Source organism: Phaethon lepturus, unplaced genomic scaffold (genome assembly GCF_000687285.1).
Source record: "Phaethon lepturus isolate BGI_N335 unplaced genomic scaffold, ASM68728v1 scaffold27682, whole genome shotgun sequence".
NCBI classification, from domain to species: Eukaryota; Metazoa; Chordata; class Aves; order Phaethontiformes; family Phaethontidae; genus Phaethon; species Phaethon lepturus.
In genome coordinates this window covers 1-27,499 of record NW_010523011.1, presented here as the reverse complement: position 1 = coordinate 27,499, position 27,499 = coordinate 1, and the positions used below count along the sequence as shown (strand labels likewise).

Here is a 27,499-nt window from a genome sequence, read left to right as displayed (position 1 = left end):
AGGCCGGGCCTTAACCGAGGGCTTCGCCGCACCGAGAGCTGTACCGGCGCAGGCTGGGAGGGCTGCTATGACAGGGCCCGGTCCCCCGGCTCCGGTGCTGCAGTGCGCCGTTTCTGCGTGCCGAGCTGGGCCCCGCGCCGAGCCTGCGGCGCTCAGCCGGTCCCAGGCTGGAGATGGGACCAGCCGGTGCGAGCGGAAATCGCTGTAAAGCCGAGGCCTTCCCAGTTGTGCTTCGGCCCGTGGGGCGGCACACGAGGACGGAGTCCTGCTGGTTCCCCCCTCCCGTGCAGCTTGGAGGTACCGCCTGCTTTTCTGGACGGACACCAGCATCCCCTCCCCTGCCACCTGGAGGGTGTTTAATGTTACACGCTGTCTTAAGGACTACCATTGTGGGAACTTTTTTAAGATGGAAATGTAACTGATAGATTACTGTTTAAGCAGCTCAAGATATTTTTTAGAATGATCAACAGAAAGGCAAATATATCCTGATGTTCATTTCAAAAGGATGAACTGGCCACGGGAAAAAATCAGCCTGGAAATAAGCAGAAAGCTAAAGATTCCCAGAGCATTGAGGTCCTGGGGTGTCTTAGGGGGACAAGCAACATAATTTATTTTAAGCTGGAGCTTGATCATTTTGTAAAGTAGATGATATGATAGCAAGTGCACAATAGCAGAGCCTGGACTGTGTGACCCAGGAAGTTGTTTCTAGCCCTGTGTTCATTTCTTGTCACAGTCACCTTGGACTGGGGCTGTACTTTTTTTGTTTTGTACTTCAAAAACAAAAAAAAACTTTGTTTTTTCTTTTCTACTCTAGGAGCTTTTGTCTCGTTCTCTGAATTTCCAGCAAAGGATGGAGAACATCCTGGCTGGTTTGTGTGGGACCGGCCCAGAAGATCCACTCCCTGTGTGGGTTCATGGCAGCGTTGGCCATTGCTTTAATCAGCTGACATTAAACGTGATTCCTCATGTGATCCTTGCAGTGGTCAGTGCCTGCTTTCTTGGCACTCCAAGGTATGACAACTAACTTGTCTAGCTCTTGATTATTATGCAGGAGTGGATGTGGGGTGCAAAGGCTGGAAATCAGATCTCCCTGTGATGTGCTAAATATGTAGTTAGAGAAGGACACAACATTATTATGCTATTATATTTGCCAGCATCTGTCCTAATTCAGAGTACAGTGTACAGCTCTGGTCCCTCTATTGCAGAAAGGAATCCGGAAAGACCAGAGAGGGTAGTGAGCATAAAATCACAGAAAATAATTTCAGTGAATGGGGATTGGGAAGACTGGGAGTCTTCTAGGAGAGGATATAAATCCAAGGTGGCATGGAAGATGTATATAAGTTAATACAGGGTTCAGAGAAATCAAAAATTGTTTTTATGATCACCCTCTTCTGCAATTCATAAACATGGCAATGTTCACTGATACTGAAGGGCCACAAATGACAATGAGTCAAGTGATAATGAAATATTTTGTTGGGCAATAGATTATGGACTTTACATACACAGCATTACTGAAACCAACAGTGATAAAAATAATGTTTCTAGACAAAATACCACAAAGACAAGAGGAATCAAGGATCAGAGATGTGACAGAGAATTTGATCATCTAGAATTTGTGTTAAAGAGGTTAAATATACTTTTTTTTGTTAATACTCAAGGACTAGAGTCTGATTTGACCACAAAATATCACAGTTTGCAAAAAAATTTCTGTAGAGAAATGCTATTCTCTGGTAGTGTCTGAATCTCTGGTATTGATCAGTTACTGGGTTATATTGACCTGACGTAGCTTAGCAATGCCTGCAGTCTGAAAAAGTTACAAATCTGGGGAGGTGAATCCAGGAGGTTAAGAGTGAATGGATAAAGGGGGGAAGAGGAGAGGAAGAAAGGGGAATACTGACTTAGAGGTCATGGAATTTCAAGTGTAAATTTTGTCTCTGTTCTTTCCTCCTCTAGATCTGGCTTTGGGGTGCCTTGCAGCCCAGGCTGGGGATGCAGGATCACAGCCTCCTTCATACTTGCTGGCCTATGCCTTGCTGATACCATCCCAGCCACCATTTCTCAGCAGGAGCTGGGCCCTGTGTACCTGGAAGTGCTGGCCAACGGCACTGCTGTCCTGACATGGTTCACACATGGACTTGCTCTTCTCATGTTCTGCAGGTCCATTCATGGCTCTACCAGAGGCCCTGCGGCCCTGGCTCTCCTCGCTCTCTTACCCCTACCTTCCTTCGTCATCACGCTGGTGTGGTACTATCAAAGTGGGACAGCTTGGTCTCCTGCCCACCCTGCTGCTTCCTCCAGGTTTGCCATTCTCTGCCTGCAGCTGGTCTCTTTGCTTGCGTATGTGATTGGCTACCTTTTACCCACCACTGGCAGGCAAGACTTCCTCTCCATCAATCACGCCTGGCAACAAGACCAGCTCGTCTCAGAGCCAGGGATCCCAGTGCCTGATCGGCAGAGAGTGGCAGAAGATGGTGAGAGCTGGCTCTCGCGCTTCTTTTATGTTTGGATGAGCCCTCTTATGAAACATGGCTATCAGGGGAAACTGAAACAGCCGCAGGATGTCTATGTGCTTCCTTGCCAACTCCAGGCTGCCAGGGTCTGTGATCGATTCTACTCTTGCTGGCAGAAGAAAGCAGCTCTGCACCAACTAGAGGAGGAGACGGTGTCTCTTACTAGCCCAATCGTTGCTGGAGGCAATGGGAGTAGTGATGCCCCAGATACCTTGCACTGTGCCCAGGAGGACATGCGACTCTTCTCAGTCCTTCATGCGGCGTTTGGTCTTCGTTTCTACTCCCTTGGACTTCTCAAGCTGGCCGGCAACCTGCTGGGTTTCTCAGGTCCTCTGCTTCTGAACCTGCTGGTGAACTTTATGGAGTCTCGGCAGGAGCCCCTGAGCCATGGGGTGCTCTATGCCCTCGGGCTCTTTGCTGGCTCCTTCCTGGGCGCTCTCTTGCGGAATCAGTTCAGCTATGAGGTGAACAAGGTGACACTGATGATGCGGGCTGCCATCATCTCTGCCATCTATCGCAAGGCTCTGCGTGTCAGCAATACCAGCCTTACACGCTTCACTGTGGGGGAAATCGTCAACTTCATGAGCACAGACACCAGCAGGTTGGTCAACTTTTGCGTCAGCTTTCATGAGGTGTGGAGCCTGCCTTTCCAGTTTGCCATTACCCTCTACCTTCTCTACCAGCAAGTGGGGGTCGCCTTTTTGGGAGGCTTGGCCCTGGCACTGCTGCTTGTGCCCATCAACAAGGTCATAGCCAACCGCATCATGATGAACAACAAGGAGATGCTGAAACACAAGGACACCCGGGTCAAGGTGAGGGGCAGCTGGTGGCTCTCTGAGTTTGTTGCTATATATTTTCTCCCTGTTTGTCCCTAGAACATTGGCTTTTTGGCTGCTTGCCGTGATCCCAAGCAGATTAATTGAATCACAGCTGTTGGGTAAAAATGCCAGAGGGGGCACACACATACACACTTGGTTCAGAAGTGTTTCAGGGTGATGCAATTTTGCTGTCTAGAAGACAGTGGACCTCTAATGAGTGTCTTGCCGCCTGGGCTAATTGAGGTTCCTTTGCAGGCTTCTTTTCTGTCTCTAGTAGTTAAGGTAGGTCTCCTGATTGCTTCCTCCAGAGATGCTTCTCTCCTATTACTCCAGTAATGTTATCAATGGTGAGGTGGCTTGCAGTCTGGACAGAGAAAATGGTTACAGACGTAGTGTTTTTATATCACTTGGTGATATAAGGTGTTATATATCCTATATAAGGATATAGGAGAAGGTGTGGCACCTTCAGTCAAGTTTTCCACTGCTTTCTGCGTATTTGCAGTGCCATCTCTCTCCTTGCCACATGTCAAACATTTGATTCCCACCTTTTAGCCTTATATCTCTGATGTGAGGGGACGGCATTTTCACTCGCTGTTTCTGTCATGCTTTGGAAGCATGAAACATGTCAGCTCCATGGAAGACCTGTTGGGAGCTTTAAAAATACTTCTCTTCCTGAAAGGAGAGAAATGCATCTAGTGCATCTAGTTGTATGGGGTATGTTGGACCTTCTTCAACTATTGCAAGGCTGGTTTGCTGAATGAACTCTCACTTTTTAGTTTAATGTCAGGTACAGACACATCTTGGGTTGCTCTGCACATGCTGACCTGAGAGGAGGAATGAGAGAGCAGCATGCTGCAGGGACACCTGAGCTGCTGGATGTGAGCCAGCCAGGCTCTGGATACAGACTAGCTGTGTCATGGAAGCACCAGGCCTGAGAGTCAGGTGGTATTATCTCAAGGCACTGTCAGGCCAACATAGGTAACTGGAGCCATTAATTCCACTTGTCCCTTCACCTATGTTACACATCCTTCAGTTCAGTAGTAGTGTAATATTTTGCTTTTTCCTGAGCCGTACACAGCACAGATGGCTGAGGAAGCTGGTGGAATGAGTGAGAGCAAAGTTCTCAGCAAGTAGCTGCCACTTGAGTTTATGTCTTTGTTAGCAATAAATGGTTCCTGGTATATGTAGCCTGGCCGTTAGCAGGAGGCAACTACAAACCTGGTCCAAGCCCAGATGTGTAGCTGGCATTTGGTGTATTAGGCAGGTACTGGTTGGTCTATGTGTTTTTCCTCTTTGTTGCAGCTAATGACAGAGTTCCTATGTGGCATTCGTGTGATCAAGTTTTATGCCTGGGAGAAGCACCTCAGCACCAGGATAAATGCCTGCCGGGCTAAAGAGCTGCAGAAGTTACGAGCCATCAAGTATTTGGATGCTGTGTGTGTGTATCTGTGGGCAGCACTGCCTGTTGTTGTCTCCATTGCCATCTTCATCACTTATGTCCTGTTGGGTCACCAGCTCACTGCAACAAAGGTGAGTAGGCAGTAGGGAGTGTGCAGGGGGCAATCTACAGTGGGACTGCAGTCCTGAGGCATCTTCTCTGGGAAATGAACACAGCCCATGTCTCCCCAGAGCTCTTCAGGCTCTCACTGGTGAAGCTCTTTGGAGGATACAAGATGCAAGGGATGTCCTGCCTCCAACTCATGGCTATTTCCTTACCCGTGCAGGTGTTCACGGCATTGGCCCTTGTCGGGATGCTCATTCTCCCCCTCAACAGCTTCCCATGGGTTTTGAATGGGACCTTGGAAGCCAAAGTTTCCCTGGATCGAATCCAGCGTTTTCTTGAGCTCATGGACCAGGACCTGGAAGCTTATTATACCCTAGGTAATGGCAAAGGATGCTGCTGGGCTTGGGGGCCTGAGCAGGGCAGCATTTGGAGCAGAGAGCTGAGGTGTGAGGCCCAGGGGCAGCACTGGAGGGAAGCTGGCTGTCACCCCATGATTCAAGATGTTTGGTTGTCAGAGGCAACTGACATTTTTTCATTTTTGTGGAAAACATGAGACAAGGCTGTAACATTCCTGTTTACCAACCATTGCTTGTCCCCATGGAGCCCTGCCATCAACAACCTTGGCTTTGCATAGCAGAAAGGCTTGAGTGGGTGCCCCTTTCCTAGCTATCTCAGCTCATTTTCTCTACTTCCTTGCCTTTTGCTAGCTCCCTGCCATTCTTTTACCTTCAACCATAATAAAACCGGGTTATCCTTACAGTGTCTCCCTGACAGCCAGAAGGTCACCATGTGTGTCTGGTGGGGGCGGGAGGTATAAGTTTAAGGACAAGTCGGTAGGCAAGCATCTCATTCTGTGGTTGGGTCAAGAGCATCATGGCGGTGCCCAGTCTGTGGTCTCATCCATTTGTGAACAAAGCTGATAGTATTTGTGACGCCAGGTACCTTTCGTTTTCTGGCCTTCTCATAGTGCAATGCTGTGCTGCTTTTCTCTTGCAGATAACCCTTCAGGTACTGCTACTGCCATGGAGATGCGATGTGCAGCCTTCTCATGGGCGCCAGCTGAGGAAGAAAGCACCAGGCAGCCCTTATCCACAGGCACTCTGCAACTGCACATTGAGAATCTGTCAGTGAGAAAGGTGAGTAAGGATGCAGGAGGTAACAGAGAAGAATGACACTGGAGAAGCCAAATAATGGAGCAGGAGTGGCATGTTTTCATGTGTTCCTGGCCTTATGAGCCATGCATCAAAATTTTCTCTTGGTCAAGAGGCACAGGGCACATACTACATCTCGGAGCTGAAGGGTGCTGGAGGAGATCCAGGCATGGCTCACAGACAAGAGATGAACCAGGTCCCTCTGCTTTCCACCACTGCTGCAGGAGAGGACTGGGCAGGGAACACAGCTGAGCTCCAGAGTTAACACTCCTTGCAGACTTGTGTCCTGTCATCTCAGGAGTCTGGTTTACCCAACAACTGTACCCAGCTCTGCTGCTGAATCTGTGAGATAGTCGTAGTTTAAGAGAGCAGTCAGCTTTCTTACAGGCTACGTGTGGCTTGGGAAATCTGGACAAGCCACCCAGTATTAGCACATAAAGTTGCTCATTTTTCTTTTCCTTTGCAGGGGATGCTCCTGGGGGTTGTTGGGAAGGTTGGCTCTGGCAAAAGCTCTCTGCTTGCAGCCATCACTGGAGAGCTCATTAAGTAAGTAGCCTTAAGACTCCTTTCTGCCTGGTCCCTCCATACCACGGCAGGCAGGGACTATCCAGTGTGATCCCTATTTGTGGGCCATTTTGATCTGCCAACAGTTCTCCTTTGTTGCCGTTTCCACCCACTTTTGGTGTGCTTGCAGACAAAGTGGACAAGTGTATGTTTGTGACCTGGAGCACGGATTTGGTCTTGCCACACAGGAGCCTTGGATACAGTTTACCACTGTCCGGGAGAACATTCTTTTTGGGCGGGAATATGATGCCAGGCTGTATGACGAGGTGGTGGAGGCCTGTGCTCTGTCTGAGGACCTGAATGTAAGTGCCTAAACTGTAAACCTGCCTTGGTCGTCTTGGACAGCTTTTGCATCCAGCCTGAGCCTCACTGAGAGCAGTTCTCATTCTTTCAGACTATAGACTATTTGTCAAATGTCCCACAGCATTACTCTGATTACCAATCCCAGACCATACCTGGCCCCATGGTTCTTTAAGGTGTGAAGTCACTCTGGTAGCACTTTGGGTGGTTTCTTCTGCTGCTGAGCCAAAAGCTCTTGATTGTGGGGAAAGGAGATATTCTTGCAGAGCTGATGACCGCTGTTTTTTTCAGGCAGAACCTATCAACAGCTGATGCTTTTTTGGATCAGCAGGAGCTAGGATCTGGAAGGGCTGAGTCTGTGGTCCTCCCATCAGTAATACACGTATTCTAGGCTTGAGGCTTATGGCTATATTAGCCAGTAAACCTGGCTGTTACATATGATAGGAAGGTAGGCTTCTCCAAGTTTATAACCTGATGCCTGATTTTCTGAAGTGCCAAGCCCTAGGAGCTCCTGTTTGCTTTGGCAGGAGTTAAGTATCTTGCCTTTACAGATTATTCTTATTTGAGAAGTAGTGTACTATGCGTATGCTACCAAATCAAGAGGAAACTGTTTCCAGCTACTGAAACTGTAGTTTCTACTGCTAAACTCTTTGGATGGGCCCTGGCATGATTTTGGTGCAGGCACAGCTCTTCCTCTCCCAGAAAATTCCCAGGTGCAATTTCAGAGTTCTCTCGGACCAGAAGTTGTTCTCATTGGGTAGTACAGATGGAGTGTAAGAGAGTTTAGTTTCATAAATGCCAGTTATCTGCATTGTTTAATTTTTGGTAAGGTGTCACCCTAAGGAATTACTGCCAGAGGCAGGAGAGGTATCCCAGTGTTCTGGTTTTGGGTCCCCAGTAGTTTCCTGTCCCTTCTAAATGGATTTCTTGCATGTTTTAGATTTTACCAGCAGGTGACCAGACAGAGGTGGGTGAAAATGGTGTGACACTCAGTGGGGGACAGAAGGCTCGAATAGCCCTTGCCAGAGCCGTTTACCAGGTAAATAGCAAAGCAGTCATGCTGTGGCAGACGGTGCCCAGTGCCAAGTCAGATGTAAAGAAGCTGGAAGCACCCAGCTGTATAATGTGCTCTGGCAGCATGTTTCAAACCGCATCGTACTGGCCTAAAGGTGCTGGCAGCGTGCCACACAGAGGCACTTGCGCTTTTGCCTACAGCACTGCCTGCTCTCTTAGGGATAGCAGCTGTATCCTTGTCTTTTGTCTCCCTCTCAGGAGAAAGAGCTTTACCTCCTTGATGATCCCCTGGCTGCTGTTGATGCAGATGTAGCCAACCATCTTATGCAGAAATGTATTCTCGGAGTTCTTAAACACAAGACCAGGATCCTTTGCACCCACAGGACGGAGTTTTTGGAGAAGGCCGATGCCTTGTTGTTGATAGACAATGGCAGGATAGTTAAGACAGGTACACTGGCTGTTTTCTCAGGCATTCATTTGTGCCTATGTGCCAGTCTTGGAATGGCTTGAGCAAAGATGAACATAAGGGGTTAGGATTAACTAGTGGGGAACTCAATGATAAAGAGTTTGAGGACACTGCGTGTGTGCAAAGATGGGGTGGAAGGGAATGTGCATATGCACGGATAAAACAGGACAGCCCTAGAAGTGGGAAGCTGACAAGGCAGAAGGCCATGGCACGTTGTATGGAGTAGGGCCTTCAAGGGTGCAGGTGCTGTGAGACAAAATAGGGAACATTATGAGAAAACTGGGCCATTTCATAGCAAGAGGTGGTAAGTAGCTGGGATCTGTTCCTCACAGACTGAAGCATTTGTATGTCTCTCTTTGCAGGCACACCAGCTGATATCCTGCCACTCGTGGAAGCCTTCCCCAAGTTCAAGGATATGGACAAGAGGCGGAAAGATAAAGGTCTATACCTGGCAAGCTTGGGGTGGCTGGGGCAGCACAGCTCAGTTGAATACCCAGACAGAACCTGTACCTGATGGCTGCTGGCCTTAGAGCAGAGCTCCCACCACCTTGCTCCACTGTGACAGTGCTGGTCTGTGCGTAGTGTGTGCATAGAGGGAGAGAGGAGGCTGATGTATCGTTGGGTGTTGGGCTGGAGCAGTATTTGAATCTGTTGTTCCGCTTGTGATCCAACTTTAGATGAAGGTCTGCCAGGATTGGTGCACCTGTCTTGAAAGGGGAGAGAGGAGGGAAGAAAAGTCTCCCTCACAGCCTAGACTTGCTCTATGCACAGCAAGGAGCAGCTTCAGGAGGAACTTACATTGCACTGACCTTTGCTTTTGCCTCCATTCCCACAGCCCCTGATGAACAGGGCCAGGAAGAGGCCATAGAGACAGAGGCAGAAGAATCAACCCAAAACAGTCATCACATCCACAAAGAGGAAGAGAAGAAAGAAGGGGCAGTGGCTTTTCAGGTGTACAAGGCATATTGGCGGGCAGTGGGCAGCTGCTTGGCATTATCCATCCTCTTCTCACTGCTCCTGATGCAAGGTGAGGCAGTGGCCCAGCAGCGTCTCTCTCTTTAGACATTCCTCTCCTCTTGTTCCCTGGTTGTGTGGAGTCCAGGTAAGAAAAGAGGCCAGGGGTTTACGCGCTCTCCCTGCAGCAGGAAGACTTCTTTTCTCTTCCCAAAATTGAAGTAGCACAGTTGGGAGGGGGCACATGTGGGAACAGGATCTGTTGTCTCACTGCTGCAGTTGCATGTCTGCTGCTCTAGCAGTACCCCGTTGCTGCTGCAGCTCAAGGCTGTTGCCTTGCTCCTGCTCCACTACTAACAGTGGAGAATGAAGGCAGCGGAGGACAAGACTGGGCAGTGAGAGAGTAACAGAAGTTGTCCAGCAGCTTCCTCTGCAGCTTTTCTGCTTCATATTTGCTGATTTGAGGGTTGAATCCCTCTATGCAGTCTGTCTTCCTCTGCAGCATCCAGAAATATCTCAGATTGGTGGCTGTCACACTGGATCTCCAGCATATCCCAGGCAGCAAATACCTCTGTGATGGTCTGCTCAGCTTCCCCACCTTCCCCAGAGCTGCTTCTCTTCTCCGTTGTTGGGCTTGTGTAAGTGAATGGTGGTCAGGAGATGCTAAAGACAGCTGGAAACACACTCCCGTTTTGCCCTTAAGTGCGTTTCCTGTGAAGATCCTTGTTAAGAATGGGGATAAACTGACCACCCTGCTGCAGGGGATCTGTGTGCCTGCTTTGGCAAAGAAAGAGAATCAAAATCTCTGACCTGATGAGGTGCCCAAACGGCTCCTGCCTGGGGCTGATGGAAGACACCTAACTCCATAGTAATCAGAGTGTTTGTCCCAGCATGCCAAAGGGGTGGTCTTTCACAGGAGTATCAGGTTGAAGTATCCTGGTTTCCCCTTGAATGTACTCCTGGGTTCTCATGCCCTGTCTGTGAATTTACTGTCATGGGAACCTTGTCAGATTCATAATCTTCCTCCTTCTGTGTTCCAGCTCCCCTATTCAAGCCCTGGACACCACCCCAGTCCCTTCCAATCATTCACTGGATGTGAAGTTCTACCTGATCATTTATGGGAGCATTGCAGGAGCCAACTCCCTCTTCACCATTCTTCGAGCCTTCCTCTTTGCTTACGGCACTGTCTGTGCTGCCACTGTCATTCACAGCCGACTACTCCAGAGGGCTCTAAAGGTAATGGTCAGGAAGTCCAGGACAGGCTGGGGCTCCTGCAAGGCACTCTGCCCTGATGTTCCTCCCATAGTTGGGAGTAAGGGTTTGGGAAGTGGATTAGGGTTGCTGCTGGTATTAGCTGATCAGCTGTCCTTGGGACTATATCCAAAAAGAGTTGTACCACAGCCAGCACAAGGGGCCAGTGAGCTATATGTCCTGTAAGGCTTGTTCCGTTCCATGGAGAGCTGTTTTATGGCTGGCACCTGCATCTGTTCACTCATTAGGCTTAGCTATATAGCCAAGATGAGGGCAGATTGAATCATAGTAGCTTTTGCAGGATCGTGAGCTCAGATTCAGATGACATTGAAAGGAGTCATTAAGCAAGATTTAGGGCTGGTGCTGGTATGTACAAGTTAACTTTCTTTAGGGTTTGGGCTCCCTGGGGTCCTCAGGCTAGAGTTAGGATTAGAGGATTAGAAAATAGGATTAGAGGCTAGGTTTAGAGGGTTGTCTCACTGGCTACTGGTGGACCACTATGGGATCTGAGTGACTGCTGTCTTGATAGCTATCTGCCATTCGCCACAGAAGGTCTCGTTCCTTTTACCACGTGAACAGCCTGAGTTGTCTGGCTGCAAGTGAATGCTAGCTTTGGGGTCTGAGATTTCTCTTCCAGCTAAAGAAAGGAAGGAGGCTGTGGTGGCCACCCCTTCGTGACCTTATCTACTTCAGCCTTGGTGCTGCTCTTCTAGGCACTGTTCTGTGGCTGGATCTCACTGCAGCTGACCAAGTCTTACTTTCTGGTTCCCTTGTTGCCAGGCCACAGTCACCTTCTTTGATGAACCGCTTCTCCTCGGACCTGTACTGTGTGGATGACAGCCTGCCATTTATCCTCAACATCTTCCTGGCCAACCTGTACGGGCTCCTGGGAATGCTGGTGATAATCACCTATGGCCTCCCTTGGATTGGTCTGGTCTTACTTCCTCTGGCTGCTCTCTACTTCTCCATCCAGCGCTATTACCGGCGCACGTCCCGGGAACTCAAGCGCCTTTACAGTGTCACCCTGTCTCCCATTTACACTCACTTCTCAGAGACCCTCTCGGGACTGAGTAGCATCAGAGCCATGCGGGCAACACAGAGGTGAGTGGAAAGAAAAGAGGACCCAGAGAGCCAGAGCTTTGGCTTTATAGACCAGGGCCATCCTGATGTGGGGCTGGTTATAGGGTGGCAGGAATGGAGGTTGGGTGGTGCAAACCTCTGTTGTGTACCTGCCAGGTTTGAGTTGGAGAATGAGCTGCACCTGGAGCAAAACCAGCGCTGCCTCTTTGCCAGCAACACAGCGATGCAGTGGTTGGACATCCGCCTGCAGATGATTGGGGTTGCTGTGGTTACCACTATTGCAGGAATTGCCATCATCCAGCACCAGAAGCAACAGGGAAATCCAGGTTGGCTGCCAGGGATTGTTCTATGCCCACCTCTAAGCTGTGGCCCAGGGGTTCCTCCTCTCCTAGTCCAGAGCTTCACATCTCGCTACACCAGGGTGGGATCCAGAGCTCCTGCTCCCTGTCCTGCTGCAAGTCACCCACAGTGCAGTGCTTCAGCCCCTGTCCCTCCTCCTGCATGTCCCCATCCTAGAGTGGGATCCTAGATTCCAGAGTGCTGACTTCTCCCTTGTTTCTTTGTACTGCCACCAAGATCCCAGCTCCTTCCCTGCCAGTAACATTCTTGGTTACGCTTTTGTCCTTACAGGACTTGTGGGCCTTGCGCTCTCATATGCCCTGTCTGTCACGAACCTGCTCTCAGGCCTCATTTCCAGCTTCACTCTGACAGAGACCATGATGGTGAGTGTGGAGCGGACAGAGGAATACACCACAGACATTCCCATGGAGTCCCAAGATAAACTGGTCCAGGTAAAAGCTCAAAATACATGCTGAGGGACTGTCCCATCTTCTGGCTCTGTGCCGTGCACTTGCCTCCTGGGGAGCTCACAGGGTTCCAGTGAATGGGTGGAGGGCCCTCACACACAGAAACCATCTTGATCGCTCATCCTTTACTGGAGGGGATGAATCTCTGGCAGGAGCTGGTGAAGGCTAGAATGACAGGAAGGGGTAGGAGAGCAGAACAGGTCCTAAGTCCTAGCTGTGAGGAAAAAAAAAGCCTAGGAGTGGGATGGAGATGGAGCTGGGCTGTGCATTGGGTCTGCTCAGAAGCCAAGCAACCATCCAAAGGGATGGATGGGGCTTGGCCTGTGGCGATGTGAGGCTGAAGGTGACATCATACGCTGTCTCACTATGGTATTCTTCTTAGGTTGCTGCTGACTGGCCAAGCCAGGGCCTTGTGGAATTCCAGCAGGTGGTCCTGGCCTACCGAGCAGGCCTGCCCAATGCACTTGATGGTGTGAACTTCACTGTTTACCCTGGAGAGAAGGTGGGGATCGTGGGTCGCACAGGATCTGGAAAATCCACTCTTTTCTTGGCCCTTTTCCGCATGCTGGAGCTCAAGTCAGGCCGGATTCTCCTGGATGGTGTTGACAGCCAGCTGGTGGGCTTGGAGGAGCTGAGGTATGGAGGGCTGAGCAGAATGGAGGGCAGCTGGGGGGCCTGGAGTCTGAGAGCTGTCAGTGGTTGGATGCCAAAAGGAAGAGTGAGGAGCAAAGGACTTACTGTCATGGCACCCTCTTGTCTGATTGTGGCAGCTTCTTATGAGTTGCTCTGTTGTTTCTGATCAGCTGTGCTAAGGACACCAGGCTGAATATGTGACCCATGTCTCGGTGCCTCTAAGATACGCAGCAAGCCAAGACATCTCACACCAGGGGGAAAAAAAAAAAAAAGCTTTTCTGCAGCACCCACCCCATGAGCCCTCAGCTCTTGTTTGCTTTGCAGGTCTAGGCTGGCCATCATCCCCCAGGATCCGTTTTTGTTCAGTGGCTCAATCCGAGAGAACCTGGACCCCCAGGGAAAACGGACAGATGCTGAGCTCCATGAGGTGCTGGAGCAGTGCCACCTGCGGGATGCCCTTACTCAGATGGGTGAGTCTGAACCCAGCGAGAAGAAGCTGGTGACCCCTGGTACTGGGAGAGGGAAGAAGGCCTCAGCTCAATCAGGGAGCTGAGGAAAAGGAGCCAGCAGGTGTATGCAATCGGGAGTTGGTTAGGTGAGGCCACAGTAGGACAAGGGTGGGAACAGGTCAGTGGGACCCTGGTGGCATTCCCTGAGATTTGGTGGCATGAGACTGGCAGGTGATGGATAGGGTGGCAGGATCTTGCTGATGAGACCAGGCCCCAGTGGATGTTAGAGCAGAGCCTGAGAGAGAAGCTAGCCCCTAGTTCTAGGGGAGCGTGGCATCCCTGTGCTGGTCACTGCTTGTGTCCAAGCGTAAACACTCCAGTTCCCAAGACCCAGACCTGAGCAAGATTAGGATTTTGAGTGCTACTGGGAAAACTCCAGACTGGAGGAGCCATCTGGGTCCCTGTGCAGAGCCTGGTGGGGTGACTGCTGAGCTTGACCCCTGCAGGTGGATTGGACAGCGAGCTGGGAGAGAGAGGAAAGAGTCTGTCTGTGGGACAGAGGCAGCTGCTGTGTCTGGCAAGAGCCCTCCTGACGCGGGCCAAGGTGAGTGCCCTGCCTCCGTCGGAGGGAGGGGGAGGGTGAACTGCTGATGGTCATGCTCCAGAGTTGGAATATAGTGGGAACAGACAACCTGTGTTACCTTCTCAGGCAGTCCCTGGGCAGGGATTGCGTCCTCCGACATGGTGCTTGGGAGCTCCCTTCACTTTCTGTCCCTGGCAGGTGCTGTGCATTGATGAGGCCACAGCCAGCGTGGATCAGAAGACAGACCAGCTGCTGCAGCAGACCATCCGCCAGCGCTTCGCTGACAAAACCGTTTTGACGATTGCTCACAGGTACAGAGGAAGCAGCACTCTATGCCTAAATTCATCCTACTGCTCACAGGGAGTGGTGGCTGTGCCTGCTGTGCCTGGGGTATGAGCTGAGCAGGGAGGTCTCCATGATGAGGCTTTTCAAGTGCAAAAGGCTGGACCTTGCCTATTTGCCTTTTCTGCTTTATCAGCCCCTGAGTGCGGGGAACAATTGGATGTGAAAACGTTGTATCCAGAAATTGGGGGACAGCAGGAGGGCAAAACGCCGCATTGTATGGCAGATGGCTCTTCCTGGGCACTGCCTGCTGGGACCGGGGGAGAGAATCGGACCTTGTCGTTCTGCCAAATTAGGGCAGGGACCAACGGAGAAGTATCCTACAGAAAGGAACAGCATGGAGACCCGGGAGGAGCAGGTGTCTCTGGCTCAGTAGAGGGCACTGCAGGACAGCCGGCGGTGGAGGGCTGCAGCCAGCTCCTGGCCGGGGGCAGCAGAACGCTGGGTAGTTCTGTTTTCCAGAACCCAAAGTTTTAGTCCCAGCCTGCAGCCGATACCAGCAAGCTAGACACTTGCTAGACATCCTGCCCAGGCAGGACAGACCAGCAGTGCTTGCCCCACAGCTGAGAGATTTAGTATAGGAGTGGGGACAGTAGACAGTTACAGGCAGAGGGAAGAGGACAAAACACGAATACCGTGAATACCGAGAAGGGGTGGGTTAGCATTAGGCAGTGCTCCCACTCTTGCCAAGTGGAGGAAAATTTGGAGAAGGGTTATGTGGTTGTATGGAGGGTGTTTTCAAAGCACAAAGTTTACCACAAAAATAAAAAACAAATGAGCAGGTGGCAGGGCTGGTGTCCTGCACAGAAGTGGGAGTGATGGATGACAGGCAGGGTGGGATGGGTGTGGCAAGTGAATCCAGTGGGTCTTGTTAAATACATCAGATAGGAGCGAGGCACAAGGGGTGTAAAGGGAATGTGGTTTCTACACTAAGGATATTATGCATAAATAGAGTAGAAAGGTAAGGGCACCGTGGGCTGAGGTGTGTGTTTGGGGGGAGGCCACCTCTGATGGAGGACTAATTAGAGAGGAGAACCAGCAGAGGAAGGAGTGGCAGAAGGCAAGGTGGCAAGACTGGGTTGAAGGTGGCCCCAGCTCCTCTTCCACTGGGATGAAGGGAGATGGAGGAAGAGCAGTAAGGATGGGGCTGTTTTGTACCCATGGTTATTCCATGCTGTTCAACTTCAGGTGAACCATTAACTACATGGGTGAAATCTAGGATGGGAAGTGACTCAGTACTTGTCACTTCCAGTGCTGCAGCCTGGCCCTCTTTTGGGGATGAATGTGTAACCAGAATCCTGAACTCCATAATGCTTTTTACCTGATCAAATCCTGTGCAGTGTCTTCTCTGTAACCTACAGCTTTGTAGGACTGTGGTTTCACATTTCCTGCTGCCCTGTCTTCCTTCCCCAGGGCCAGAGGTTGCTGCCCTGCTAGTAGTCTGGGCAGAACTGGGTGCATATGTGCGCTGCAAGTGATGTCGTTGGCAGTCTGGCAACTACAAATCCACTGGTGGTGGCAGCGTGAGCAAAGATGCCAGACTGCTGGGGAATGGCAGCTGATGCACAAGTCCCTTTCTGCTGCCCTCAGGAGGTGGCAGGTGAGGAAATGTAGGGGCAAACAGAAGCAACTCAGTAATTCTCCTGTGGGAATGGAGACATCTTGTGCAATCCCAGAATCAGACATACCCTGAGCTCTTCCTTGACAGAGCTTCCCTTTGCACTTCTGGTGCCCTGCCATGCCCAGCAACTGGAAGGCATCTCTGTGCTCTCCTACGGGGTGGTGTGTTTCAGCGGTGTGCAGAGGCTCTCTGGGGAACTGGACTACAGTGTGTCTCTGCACAGGGAGAAGCTCTGCAGGTCCTGGTGCTGAGCATGTCTTAGGCGACCCCTTGACAGCAGAGGAAGCAGATTCAGTGTTTCTCCTCCGATCCACCAACATGTGTCCTGGCGTTTGCTGTCCACAGGCTGAACACTATCTTGGACTCGGACCGTGTGCTGGTGATGCAAGCTGGGAGAGTGGCAGAGCTGGGATCACCCACCCACCTAAGCCAGAAAGATGGCTCCTTGTTCCAGCGCCTCCTGCACAGTGGCCAGCAATGACCTCCCTCCTGGGCTGAGCCCATGCAGCCCTCCTGACTCTGTGGCTGGCTTTCCTCTCGCCTCAGCCAGCTGCAATGTCCCTGCAGGGCCAGGAGCTGGTAAGGTGAGGGAAGGTGTTATTCCTGCCTGTAGGCAACAATTATGTGTCCTCAGGGACAGGGGCATGACACTGCTGCTCTTCCTTCAATAGGGAAGATGGAACCTGGTGTTTAGGGTGATGCAAGCCTGGCCAGTGGGATACTGCTCCCCTCCAAGGCTCCCCTTTGAGATTACAGAGGGCTTTTCTGCTCACTGAAGAATTAGTGACTCTTAGTCTGACACTTAGTCTCACATGTGTAATTTAAAATAAAGTGGAAACATCCTTGTGAAGTTCCATTATTCAGGTTTCTGTCCCCTTTCCCCCCAAGACACAGACCTCCTTGTGAGATACAGGAGTGGTGCCCTCTCTGCGCAAAGACAACCCTACCTGCTCCCTACTACTTTCAGAGGGCACTGACCTTTCCAAGTCCAGAAGGTTGCACCCAGGGACCTTGCTGCTCTTCCTCGCATTTACAGTGGAGAAGGCCTTCCCCTGAAGGGCCAGAATGTGATTACATTAAAGGCCTCTGATGCTAGTTTATTTCAAGACCACTTTTCCAAGGGAAACTCCCTAGCCCTCTTGCCCTGCTCCCAGCTGCACAAACCTACAGCGGTTTTCAATTTTAGTATCAGACTGCTCTTCCCCTGGGCACCCTTGGACTCGGTCTTGGGCAATGCCTAGTGGGTACACACCTTTGCTATGCTGTCCTGAGGCAGGTCCCATTCCTTCCCCTGAGGCTGCAGGAGCCATCTCCACCCCTGCAGCCAGAGCATGGGGCAGCGCAACTCCTGTGCCACAATCTGGCTTGGCATTCTTGAGGAAGTGATGGAGACACTCATCCAGAACAAGTAGCTGAGCTACCTGATCTAATTGGATCTGCTGAGAGCAGGAGGTTGGTGTCCAGAGGTCCCTTCCAACCTTAATTATTTTATAATTCTCTGATCCACTGTTTCTGGGCTTGTATTTATTTTATTTGATAAAGGTACATCATCCATCCATCCATGTATTAAAAAAATAATCTTTCTGATGAAGCTCCAGTCCCCTCTCCCAGGTCTCCCTGCTCGCTGAGTGCCCACTCCTTTCTCTGTTCTCTTTGCACCATCTTGAACCCAGCTCTGCAACCCTGCAGGCCAGTAGTAGAATTTGGGTTGTGGGGTTTTTTTACCCCACTGCTTAGCCCTCTGTGCCCATGAGGAGGCATGGAAAACCTTGGCCCCAGCAGGGGTGCTGATTGCTGCACACCAGACCAGCACAGGCAGAAGCAGACCTACTACAAAGGCTATGTGACCTGACCATCTACTGCCTCTTAGCTGTACTTTAGCACTGGTGAGGAAGGCAGTACTGCATCTGCTTCCTATGGTCATCCCAGGCTTGGTAGCCTGTCCTCACATCTAATGCGGGGAGCTTTGTTGTATCAAGAAACACTACAATGGCTGATTTGAGGTTAGTGCCATCTCAGAGTGCCTGGGAGAAGAAAGGCAGATCTGGATCTTGTATTGCTCCTGAACCAGCCACAGCACATATCCAGCCTTGTCCATCTCCAGTTTCACCTGCAAGGGCATATGAGAAGGACCAGCTCAGGCCCTGAGGACCCCAGAGAGGAGCAGGCCATGCTCCTCTCCATCAACAAATGGTGAAGCAGAAGTGCACACTGGACCGGGGAAGGAGCTTTGTCATTTGTGGCCAGACCAGAAAGGACGGCTTGGTAAGTGGGGGGAGAAGACCCCTGGATCATCAGGAGGAAAGTACAGAACATGTTTGTAACCCCAACTTTGACAGCAAGAGGAGGGGGCATCACCCAGGGCAGAAGAAGGGCATGAGGAGACCCCAAATGATCTCCAGAGTCTCTTCAAACTGGCTCACAGAACCACAAGGCCAAGGAGTGAGGAAATCTCTTTGCTCCCTGGGGACATGGCATCTGAAATGACAGCCTCCAGAAACAGCAGGGAGCCACCCCATCCAGTACCGGGGTAGGGAGAACCATGCAGCCACAACTGTCCCAAAGGCCCCAGAAGAAACATCCTAACACCAGTGGAAACAAGAGGGCAAAGCCCCTTCCAGGAGTCACAAAGTTACACGGGGCCTGGCAGAATCTGGGCTTGCAAGAAGGCTGTGCCCTTCTCCAGCACTACCCGTCCTGTTTGTGAGAGCTCGCGTCTGTGCACGTCAGGCAGTGCTGGTTCTGCATGGTGCGGGCTGCCACAAGCAGCACATCACCACTCTCCTGCAGGGCTGGCCCAACACAGCCCTGCTTTTCAATGCCCGTGGGTACCGCCTGCGCTGGCCAAGTGGGAGATGGCTCAGACCCAGGTGGGGCCATCGCACCAACGCTCGACGACCTGGACTTTCGTTGACACTTCTGCTGCTCTGGGAGCCCTTCCCTGCTGCCTCCCTTGTGCCGGTGCAGCTCCCCAGGGTGCAGTTCGAGAGGTTTGCCAGCATGATGACCTGCCAGGGCCCGGCTCAGCGTCCTCACAGCTCACAGCTCTGTCGTCTTCCTGGGCTCGATCAGGACGGTGTTGAGCATGCCCACCTGACACTCCTGGTCTTGGAGCTTCCTTTCAGCCTGCGAAGGGCTTTGGCACCAGTTCGACCTCTGACGGCCCTTCTGCCAGTTCCTCAGCATTAGCAGGACAGTGATGAGGACCAGTACTGCTGTCAGCACCCCGAACACCAGCACTGTTACCAGCTGGGCTTCGCTCAGCCCCGAGTCTCTTTGGGTTACCACCTCCTTCACAGAGATTTTCAATAACCCTCCCCCTAGCTCTTTCTCACTATGGTTGGCCACACGCCGCCCCGTGACCACGGTCCTGACAGGCTCTGGCTGTGTCACCCCCGGCATCTCACTGGTGGTGCTTTTCACCACCCCACCATTCTCGTTGTTCACAGACTGGTAGGGGAGAGCCCAGGTGGGCTCGGGAACGGAGATTTCGCAGGTTTTGCCAGTGAAACGGTCAGGACACAAGCAGTCATAGTCATTGATGCGGTCGTAGCACTTTGCCCCGTTTTTGCATGGCTGGCTGGCGCAGTCGTTGATGTTGATGGTGCAGAAACGCCCTTCAAAGCCCACCTGGCACTGGCAGGAGAAGCGGTTGATCCCGTCATGGCAGGTGGCACCGTTGGCACAGGGACGCATCAGGCAGTCGTCCACATCATTCTCACAGAAAGCCCCCACGAAGCCAGCGAGGCACCGGCAGGTGAAGTTACTGGCAAAGCCGTTTTCATCTTGACACTGCCCACCGTTCTTGCATGGAGACCTGCGTGGAGAGAGCAAGGACAGGTCATGGCCCTGTAGAGCAAGCAACTTCCCCTGCCCCAGGGAGGTAAACACAGACAGCTGCTCGTGTAGCCAGTGCGTCCAGCACTGTTTCCCTCAATGAGGGCAGCTATTTCAAGAAGATGGGGCAGGAGTTCCGCCTCCCCACATAAGAAGCTGTGGGACCTCCTCAAAGGCTGTGGCTGTGCACACACCCACCACCCTTCAGGGAGGGTCTTCAGCCAAATGACCTGAAGAGGAAACATGCCTTCCTGATGCTCCCCAAAAACATGATAGGTGTCAGCTCATCACACCTACAGTGGCAAGGAATGGGAATCTGTTCAGATCGCAACAAACATCTTTCCCCAGCAGGATCCTGTGGTGCATGCAGCTAAACCAAAGCCAAAGATGGCTTTGGCTTAACTCCATTAGCACATGGAAATCCACAGATAAAAAATGAAGCTGGGCCACCACTTCGCAGTGCATGACCTGAAGCTAACGCTGCCTGTAATCTTGCTGCCCCTGCTGCCATGTCTCACCCTGCCTTCTCACATGGCCCCGTCTTCATCTCACAGTCCTTCCCATGGAAGCCTTCTGGACACAGGCAAGAATATTCCCCATCTCGGTCGTAGATGCACTGAGCCCCATTCTGGCATGGGGACTGGTGTTCACAGATGTGTATGTCTGAGGGGAAAGAAAAAGGTGGAAATTGGCAAGAAAAGAGAAGCAATATGGTCAATTCAGTTCCAACACAGCCTGTCAAACCCAAGGGGGATGGAGAAATGGGAGGAGCTTCTCCCGCCTCCCCTCCCATGGGCACCTGCAGCAGTAGAAGTGCAGCACCTACGTGGTACCTCCCAGCTACAGCCTGCAAAATGCACAGCTTGGGGGTGCAGAGAAAGCAAATCGTCCTGCAAATCTGTGTGACCTGAAGATGCTGTGCACACCATCTGGCCGGCCAGTGCAGACCCCATGGCACAGAGGAGCCTCTGAGGCCGGAGGAGGGGAGTCCACTGGCCACCTGCTGAAGGCAGGAAGCCCCAGGGGAAGCAGGAGGTGCTGCTGGAGCCCAGGCGCAGCGTGGGAAAGGCAATGAGTTCATCGGCTCCATTTCCTGAGGCTGGCCAGTGTTGCAGCAACCAGGGAGCAGGTGCCGGCAGCCTGACCTCTGCTGCAGGAAGGGGATGGTCCCAACTGCGGCAGCCAGGCAACATGCCATCTCCCGAGCAGCCCAGGCAGTATCACCTGGGTGGCTTCTGGCTGTGCCGGCTCGCCCAGTCATGCAGGGTGTGCTGGGCTTCTGCCCTCAACACCGGGGGCTGGGATGTCCAGCCCACGACTCACCTTTGTCACAGAACTTGCCGGCCCAGCCGGTGTGACAGATGCACTGCCAAGGCTGGTGGCACGTCCCGTGGAGACACCCTGGCATACGCACGCAATCCTCGCAGTACTCGCCCTCCCAGCCTGGATCACACCTGCAGGAGGACAAGGCATGGCAGCGTGATAAAACCCAAGCAGGGGCTGCGGAAAAGCTGGCTGCTTGTGCAGGGTTCCTGCAAATACGGTGGCGCTGGGAAACCCTCCCAAAGCCCCCCACGAACCTGCTGGCTCCCTTCTCCAGAGGAGGTCAGTACTGGCATCTCATCTTTCCAAGGAAGCAAGCGGATAGAGCAGGAAGAGACTCACCCTCTGCAGCCATGGAGGTTGAGGGGGTAAAAACAGAGCTCAGCAACTTCACTTTTAGTGCCCACGTCCCACTGCTCTCCTCCAGCCAACCACTCCATATACACCACTGCATTAGCTCAGCAACTCCTGCGCCTCCCTCATCGCACAGCCAGTGTGCCGGGCAGAGAAAAGCCCCATCCCTAACCCTGAACTCCCTGAGGGAAAGGGACAAGAGGCCCCTGAGCCCCGTGCGTTTCATTGCGCCCCTTTGCGTTATAACAGATGTCATTTTTCGTCTGAATTGCACCGTAATCCAGCTGCAAAACCCCACTTGCCGTGGCTGGCGTATGGAATAGACTTAGCGGCCAGCTCACAAGGGCAGTATGATGGGAAAACCTGCAGCACACAATGAGCCTTCTAGTCCCAGAAGAGCGGAGGCCGTGGTGGCTAAGTAAAGCCAAGCTGTGTTGCTCCAGTGGCTTCCTTCAGACCTGCCAGCTCCAAGGGGAAAGCAAGTGATAACAAGACGAGAGCTGAGTGGAGGTGGCACCAGCTGCAACAAAAGCTATACTCAAAACAGCATGAAATTAAACCTAAGAAAAACAACGCAGTCTCTAGAGTAAGCAAGGGAGTTCATTTTCATGGCTGGGGGTCATTTTAGCACAACGTGCAGCGACTGCAGCTTTGCCAGGCTGGTCCGATGCTGAACTTTCACATCTGAACTGCCATCCACAGTCAAGATATCACTGCAGGTTGTTCCAAAGAGGTGAGGAAAATGGTTAAAATAATAACTATTTTTTTTTAAATGGTTCTTATTTTTAATTTTTTTATTAAAAAAATAACCACAAAATGTGTAAGTTAATTAGAGGTGTTTTGACAGGAATGGTGGCAATACCAGGTGCCTGATAGAGTCTGGGGAAATGCTTTCATACCTGGACAGTCATGAGCTTACAAGAGGGCTGTGTGCACCCCTACCCCCCAGTACCCGCAGGGAGCAGGCACCATCAACCCTTCCCCTTCTCTAAAAGGGAGATGCCCAACTTAAAAATTGCCAGGGAGGGGGCCCAGGCAAGCAGCCAAGTCTCCCTGAGTTTGTGGTGATTTCAGTGGGTTACTGCCAAGCTGCTGAAGGGGTCAGCAAATGCTCTGGAGGCCTAAAATCTGGAGCAGCAACTCACCCGTGCCTCCACCAGAAAGACCTGCAGCTGGGCCACCCGCCACAAGAAGAAGTGCGGAGTCTTTGGCCGCGGCTTCGCGGCACCGAGCTCCCCCGACCAGCCCCAGCTGCCGGAAGGGCTCAGGGAGGAGCAAGCTCTTTGCAGCTGCAACCAGGGGCCGACCAAAACCAGAGCTGGACGCTCCCTGATGCGGCAGTCGGTGTGGTTCACCGCCGGGCCACGGCTGCTCCGTTAGGCAAGAACGCACGGCCCAGGCATGGCGTGGCACTGGGGGCTGTGCTGTGAAAGGGGGCTGAGCATGCCCCAGCGAGCAGAACGGGGCGGCGGTGGGCAGTCTGTCCCCTTGCAGCACAGGCGTCTGGGCCAGCCCAAAGCAGCCGGGGGCTGCCCTGCAGGGTGGGGGCTCCGGGTGGCCCTGCGGTGGGACGAGAGGCAGTGTCCAGGGCCATGGCAGCCCAGGGCAGCCATGTGGTTGCTTCCCAGGCTGAAGTGCAGGGTCAGGCTCTGAGCTTTGCCCGCGCAGGATCTGGGCACCAGCTGGAGCTGGGGTGCCAGGGATCACACACGCACTTCTGCTGTGGTAGCCCCCAGCTTGCTGGCGAGCCCTTTGTGAAAACACCTGGAGATCCCCACCACAGCCCAGGCTTCTGAGAGGGGAACCCTGATGCCCCCAGACGTTTATGTGCACACTGGCAGCTCTTCTCTTCCATGCCCCCAGGGAGATCATCCCCATCTTAACCAGTGAGGAGGCCGAGCAATCCAGCCGATTTGGGATCCAGCCTGCCCTGCTGCCTGATGACTTTCGCCATCGAATCTGAGCCTGAAGACTGCCTCCCATCACCCAGGCATGGCTGGGCTGTCCTAAGCTCCTGTCTAGACAAAAAGGACTCAGCAGAACGACATCGGTCAGTGTGTGGTGGGAGGGACCCTGGAAGTACTGGAGCAAAGGTTGAGGGGGACCAGCAAGAGGTTGAGGGATCAAAATTTCCTGCTCCAGAGGGTGTCAGGTAAAAGAGAGCAGATTCATTGATTCCAGGCGTGGGCGAGCAGAGGAGAAGGTGCTTCAACTTGGGGCAGGGGTGTAGGCACTGGGGACACAGCATCAAGGGAGGGAGTTACAGTCAGGGGCAGCAGGCGCGGAGCCAAGGACAAGCCATACCTGCACTTCCCATCCTGGTCACAGCAGCCGTGGGCGAGATTACAGCGCTCGCTGCAGTCATCACCTGCAAGGCAGGAGATGGGTGGAGTTGGGTTAAGCAGAGACCATAGAAGACTCCAGATCTGCCCATGGCCCTGCTGGCTCACAGGTTTTTTCCTTCCTAAGTGCTCAGCCAGCCCTTCCCTAGAACTGTAAGGTGGGGGACCTTCCTTTCAATGGCTGGATGCCACATGAGAGATGAGGATTTCGCAGTCACCCAAGCAGCGGTAACACTGCCTTTATTGAGAAGTGGGACGCTGCTTCAAAACTACCCGCTCTCTGATGATCTTCCCACCTTCTCTCTGCTGCCTCCCTTAGACTTTGGGCCCTTCTGGACAAGAGCTGGGCTTGTCCATGCATTAAGGCAATCTGTGTAATAAGACCTGACCCACCTGGGACCTTGGTCCCACGGTCATGCAGCAAGTATGGTGGGAAAGCTCAGGGCCAGGTACTGCGAGCAGCACAAAGGGACCAAGGATGGAAATGGAAAGAATGGCTCCTCTTTATCTCCCATGATGTCCCCATCCCCAGGGACGGCTATTGGCACAGAGTAGCCTGGTTGGGGCTCCTGCCCTCTGCCAGGACCCAGCCGTCAGCACTCCCCCTCTGGCACGGGGAGGCAGGACAGGGCATCGCACAGGGCCCGGTATCCAGTTCTGTTTATTAATTTAAAGGCCCCAGAAGCTGCAATTGAGCCACGGCCTCGCCGTGCCACTTCTCATCCTCCACTCGGCGCTGGCCTGCTTTCTCCAGCCAGGTGTCCCCTTTCATCTCAACCTTCCCCTCTCCCCCAGCACCTGCTTGCATCTTAGCCCCACGGGGAGCTGGCTCGCTCCGGCTCCACGGGCAGTAGAGCTAGAGCAAATGTCAGGAGGCAGGAATCAGTGTGATCCCAGGCCAGGCCCAGGAGACGAACACCCTTACCTGATGGAGCCCCTCCATCCTGGGCTGGGGCAGGTTAAAGCCCCCACACCACAAGGCACGCTCAGGCTTTCCTCAAGCTGTGCGATGTGCTGCCTAGGAAGCGAGCAGGGGGAGAAATCCCCCATCCGCATGCATGCCTTTTTGCTGCAGTAAGGCGGCACGTCCCACTGCTCAGGGTGAGAGCCTCCCAAAACAAGCCACTGCGGAGCTGGAGCAGCACCCCGGGACTGCTCAGCCCAAGCCTGGGTATTGTTGCCTTTCTTATTTGTAACCATCTCTCCTGGCAGATGGCTTTGGGAATTCATCGCTTATCCAGAACAGGGGGAAATCAAACTAAGCTTTGGGAAGGAATTTTTTCTCACGGGATCCCGGATTAGCCATTCAGTTTCAGGATCTTCTTTCCTACCTGCCCTGCCTCTCCAAACAGGCTTATTGGTTCAGGCACCCATTCACTCTAAGCGTGAGAGACAGAGCAGCGGGACCTCTCACTGCTGGTCTGCTCGGGCACTGCCAGCCTCACGGGCACCAGCACAGGGTGTTACAGTTGCCACCAGTCACCCGCCAGGTGCTGGATGACTAAGCAGCATTTTCTGGTCTTCCAGGTCAGGCCAACTCTATTTTGCGTGGAGAACTGAGGAGATCAGCAATGCCAAGGACAGGTTTGGAAAGATAGATATAAGAAAGAAGGCTCCATGTCTACAGAGACTTACCTTGGGCAAGCTGGTGATGGGCCAAGAGGATCCAAATCAAGGACATCAGCTGAAGACAGAAGCTCCTGAGCATGGTCAGTGTGGCCCCACCGAGATGAACACCTACAGAGAGAAAAAGTGCAAGCTCAGAAAAATCCCCTGGCTGACACTGCAGCTTCACTTCACGCGTCCCTTCCTCTCCGCTACCTGGCAGTTTTGAGTTGAAACATCCGTTTTTGTATGGACTTGTCACTGCACTCCTCTCTGTCCTTCCAGGCTCCTTCCTCTAAGGCAACATTGGAGCACTAAGAATCAAAAAGCCTTTTAAAATGCGTGTATGGGAGAACTGAGTGCACACACTCAATCCTGAGTGTGTAATAGCTCAGGCTGTTACTTTGCACCTTGGAGCACCTGCCTCTGCTACCTGCTGTCAAGAGAGCAGAAGCCTCCAGAAATACCAGCCCGGCTGTGGGGACCTTCATCTTCCCTCCCTAGGTCTGGGGGCCTTCAGCTTTGTGCTAAGCAAGGTCCCTGCAGCGCATGTTCAAATTAATAGATAGGCTGAGTCGTTTTACAGCACCCAGGCTGCTTTTCAAGCCCTTCAGGAGGGCAAGGAGTCAAGTACATCTAGCAAATGAGCGGGCGGTAAACGACAGCCCTATTTCACTTTCCAAGCAAGGGAGTGAGGCAATAGGCACTAGACCTGGGCTGCAGCCCCAGGTAGGAAAGGCAAACACGCACCTCTCGCTAGGTGCGGTCCTTTTCCTCGGCTGTCCTGCAGAGAGCCCCGTCCACCCAGGGTTCCTGCAACCCATCTATTTTCCGACTGCCTCCTGCCCTCTTGAAGTAACATTAAATACTTTCCAAAAATGCTTCATTCCCTCCCCGCCTTCTGGGGTTGTTAAGGGCAGGAAATTCGAAGGTGATATCATAAATGTATTACTATAATGAGATGGGAGGGGTTAAACAGCTCTGCTATGAGAGTGGCGAAGGTATGGTGCAGACTCCATCCAGCTGTGTGGGTGTGATGGACAGGGGCCATTCCACTTTCAGCTTGACTCTTTAGCTTGGCAAGGTTGTGTTGGGTCGAGAGTTGCATGAAAGACTTCTCAGATGGGGAGAGAAGTCCTCCCACCCATACGTACACATGTATTGAAGGAGGAGGTTTTGGGGTCCCTGCTAAGGGATTCACCTGCCCGGACCAGACAAAATAGCCCGCAAAAAGCAATAATGTTGCTCAAAGCATCTCTCCAGCAAACAAACCATCACCTACGAAGGATGCAGCATTTTCAGACGGGCTACAGGATGTTATCGTCACTGCCCCAGCCAAATCCCAGTGCAGACCGCTGCATCTTCCCTCCCCATGGTCCCCTTGTCACCATGCTCGCAGGACCCTCCTTTGCCTCCCGCCCTAAAACACTGGGCAGTGGCAAACAGCTGCTGCATTTCAGGGTGAAGCAGTTCCTACGAAACTTATAATTTAGGGCTGAACGGTTGGTATCCTGTTCCTTCAGGGCTCTGAGGAGCTCAACCTCCCACTGCATGTCATTGCAAAGGTCGCTTCCCCCACAGCTCCCCACAGCCTCCTCACTCAAGGCGCAGCCTCTCAGACCTCCTGATGTAACTGCTCCATGGGCGCTGCTCCCAGCGCCCACCCAAGGGCCACCCTGGACCCCAGCAAGATGCTGGGGCCATCCTGGGGGACAGCTGGTGCCCGGGGGAGGTGTGAGCAGCACCCGGGCAGACCTGGCTTTGGGTCACAGGGACACAAGGGGAGGCAGGTCCCTCCGTCCCACTCCTTGGCTACGGCCTGGCCGGGTTGGGGGCTACCAGACCCTCAGTGGCTGCAGGCTGTTAGGGACACCCCCGGGAGCTATTAACTTGCCCCTCAGGGGTATTAGGGACCTTCATACGGTTGGGGGCTACCAGGGACAACCCCAGGAGGGGGTCTATCAGGGACCCCTCCAAGCTGGGGGTCCGGCG

At 52.7% G+C, this 27,499-nt stretch overlaps 2 protein-coding genes across 2 annotated transcripts; one reads left to right on the top strand and one right to left on the bottom strand.

Annotated features, from left to right (window-relative positions):
• The first annotated feature begins 850 nt into the window (after positions 1-850).
• ABCC10 (ATP-binding cassette, sub-family C (CFTR/MRP), member 10) lies at positions 851-16,858 on the top strand. The gene is given in 22 exon segments (XM_010282002.1): positions 851-1,011; positions 1,954-3,322; positions 4,631-4,858; positions 5,053-5,209; positions 5,829-5,968; positions 6,450-6,529; positions 6,678-6,849; positions 7,788-7,886; positions 8,120-8,309; positions 8,690-8,767; positions 9,163-9,354; positions 9,784-9,919; positions 10,322-10,517; positions 11,313-11,332; positions 11,334-11,633; positions 11,769-11,938; positions 12,243-12,403; positions 12,801-13,054; positions 13,376-13,521; positions 14,007-14,104; positions 14,282-14,394; positions 16,392-16,858. Coding segments are annotated over 22 exon segments (4,596 nt in total). The 3' UTR covers positions 16,528-16,858.
• A 2,227-nt stretch (positions 16,859-19,085) lies between these two features.
• Positions 19,086-25,610, bottom strand: DLK2 (delta-like 2 homolog (Drosophila)). Its single transcript, XM_010282001.1, has 5 exons — positions 25,538-25,610; positions 23,865-23,928; positions 21,207-21,337; positions 20,402-20,546; positions 19,086-19,863 (listed from the first exon to the last, which is right to left on the bottom strand). The coding sequence occupies exons 1-5, from the start codon at positions 25,608-25,610 to the stop codon at positions 19,086-19,088; spliced, it is 1,191 nt and encodes a 396-aa protein (XP_010280303.1).
• Between the last annotated feature and the right edge of the window lie 1,889 nt (positions 25,611-27,499).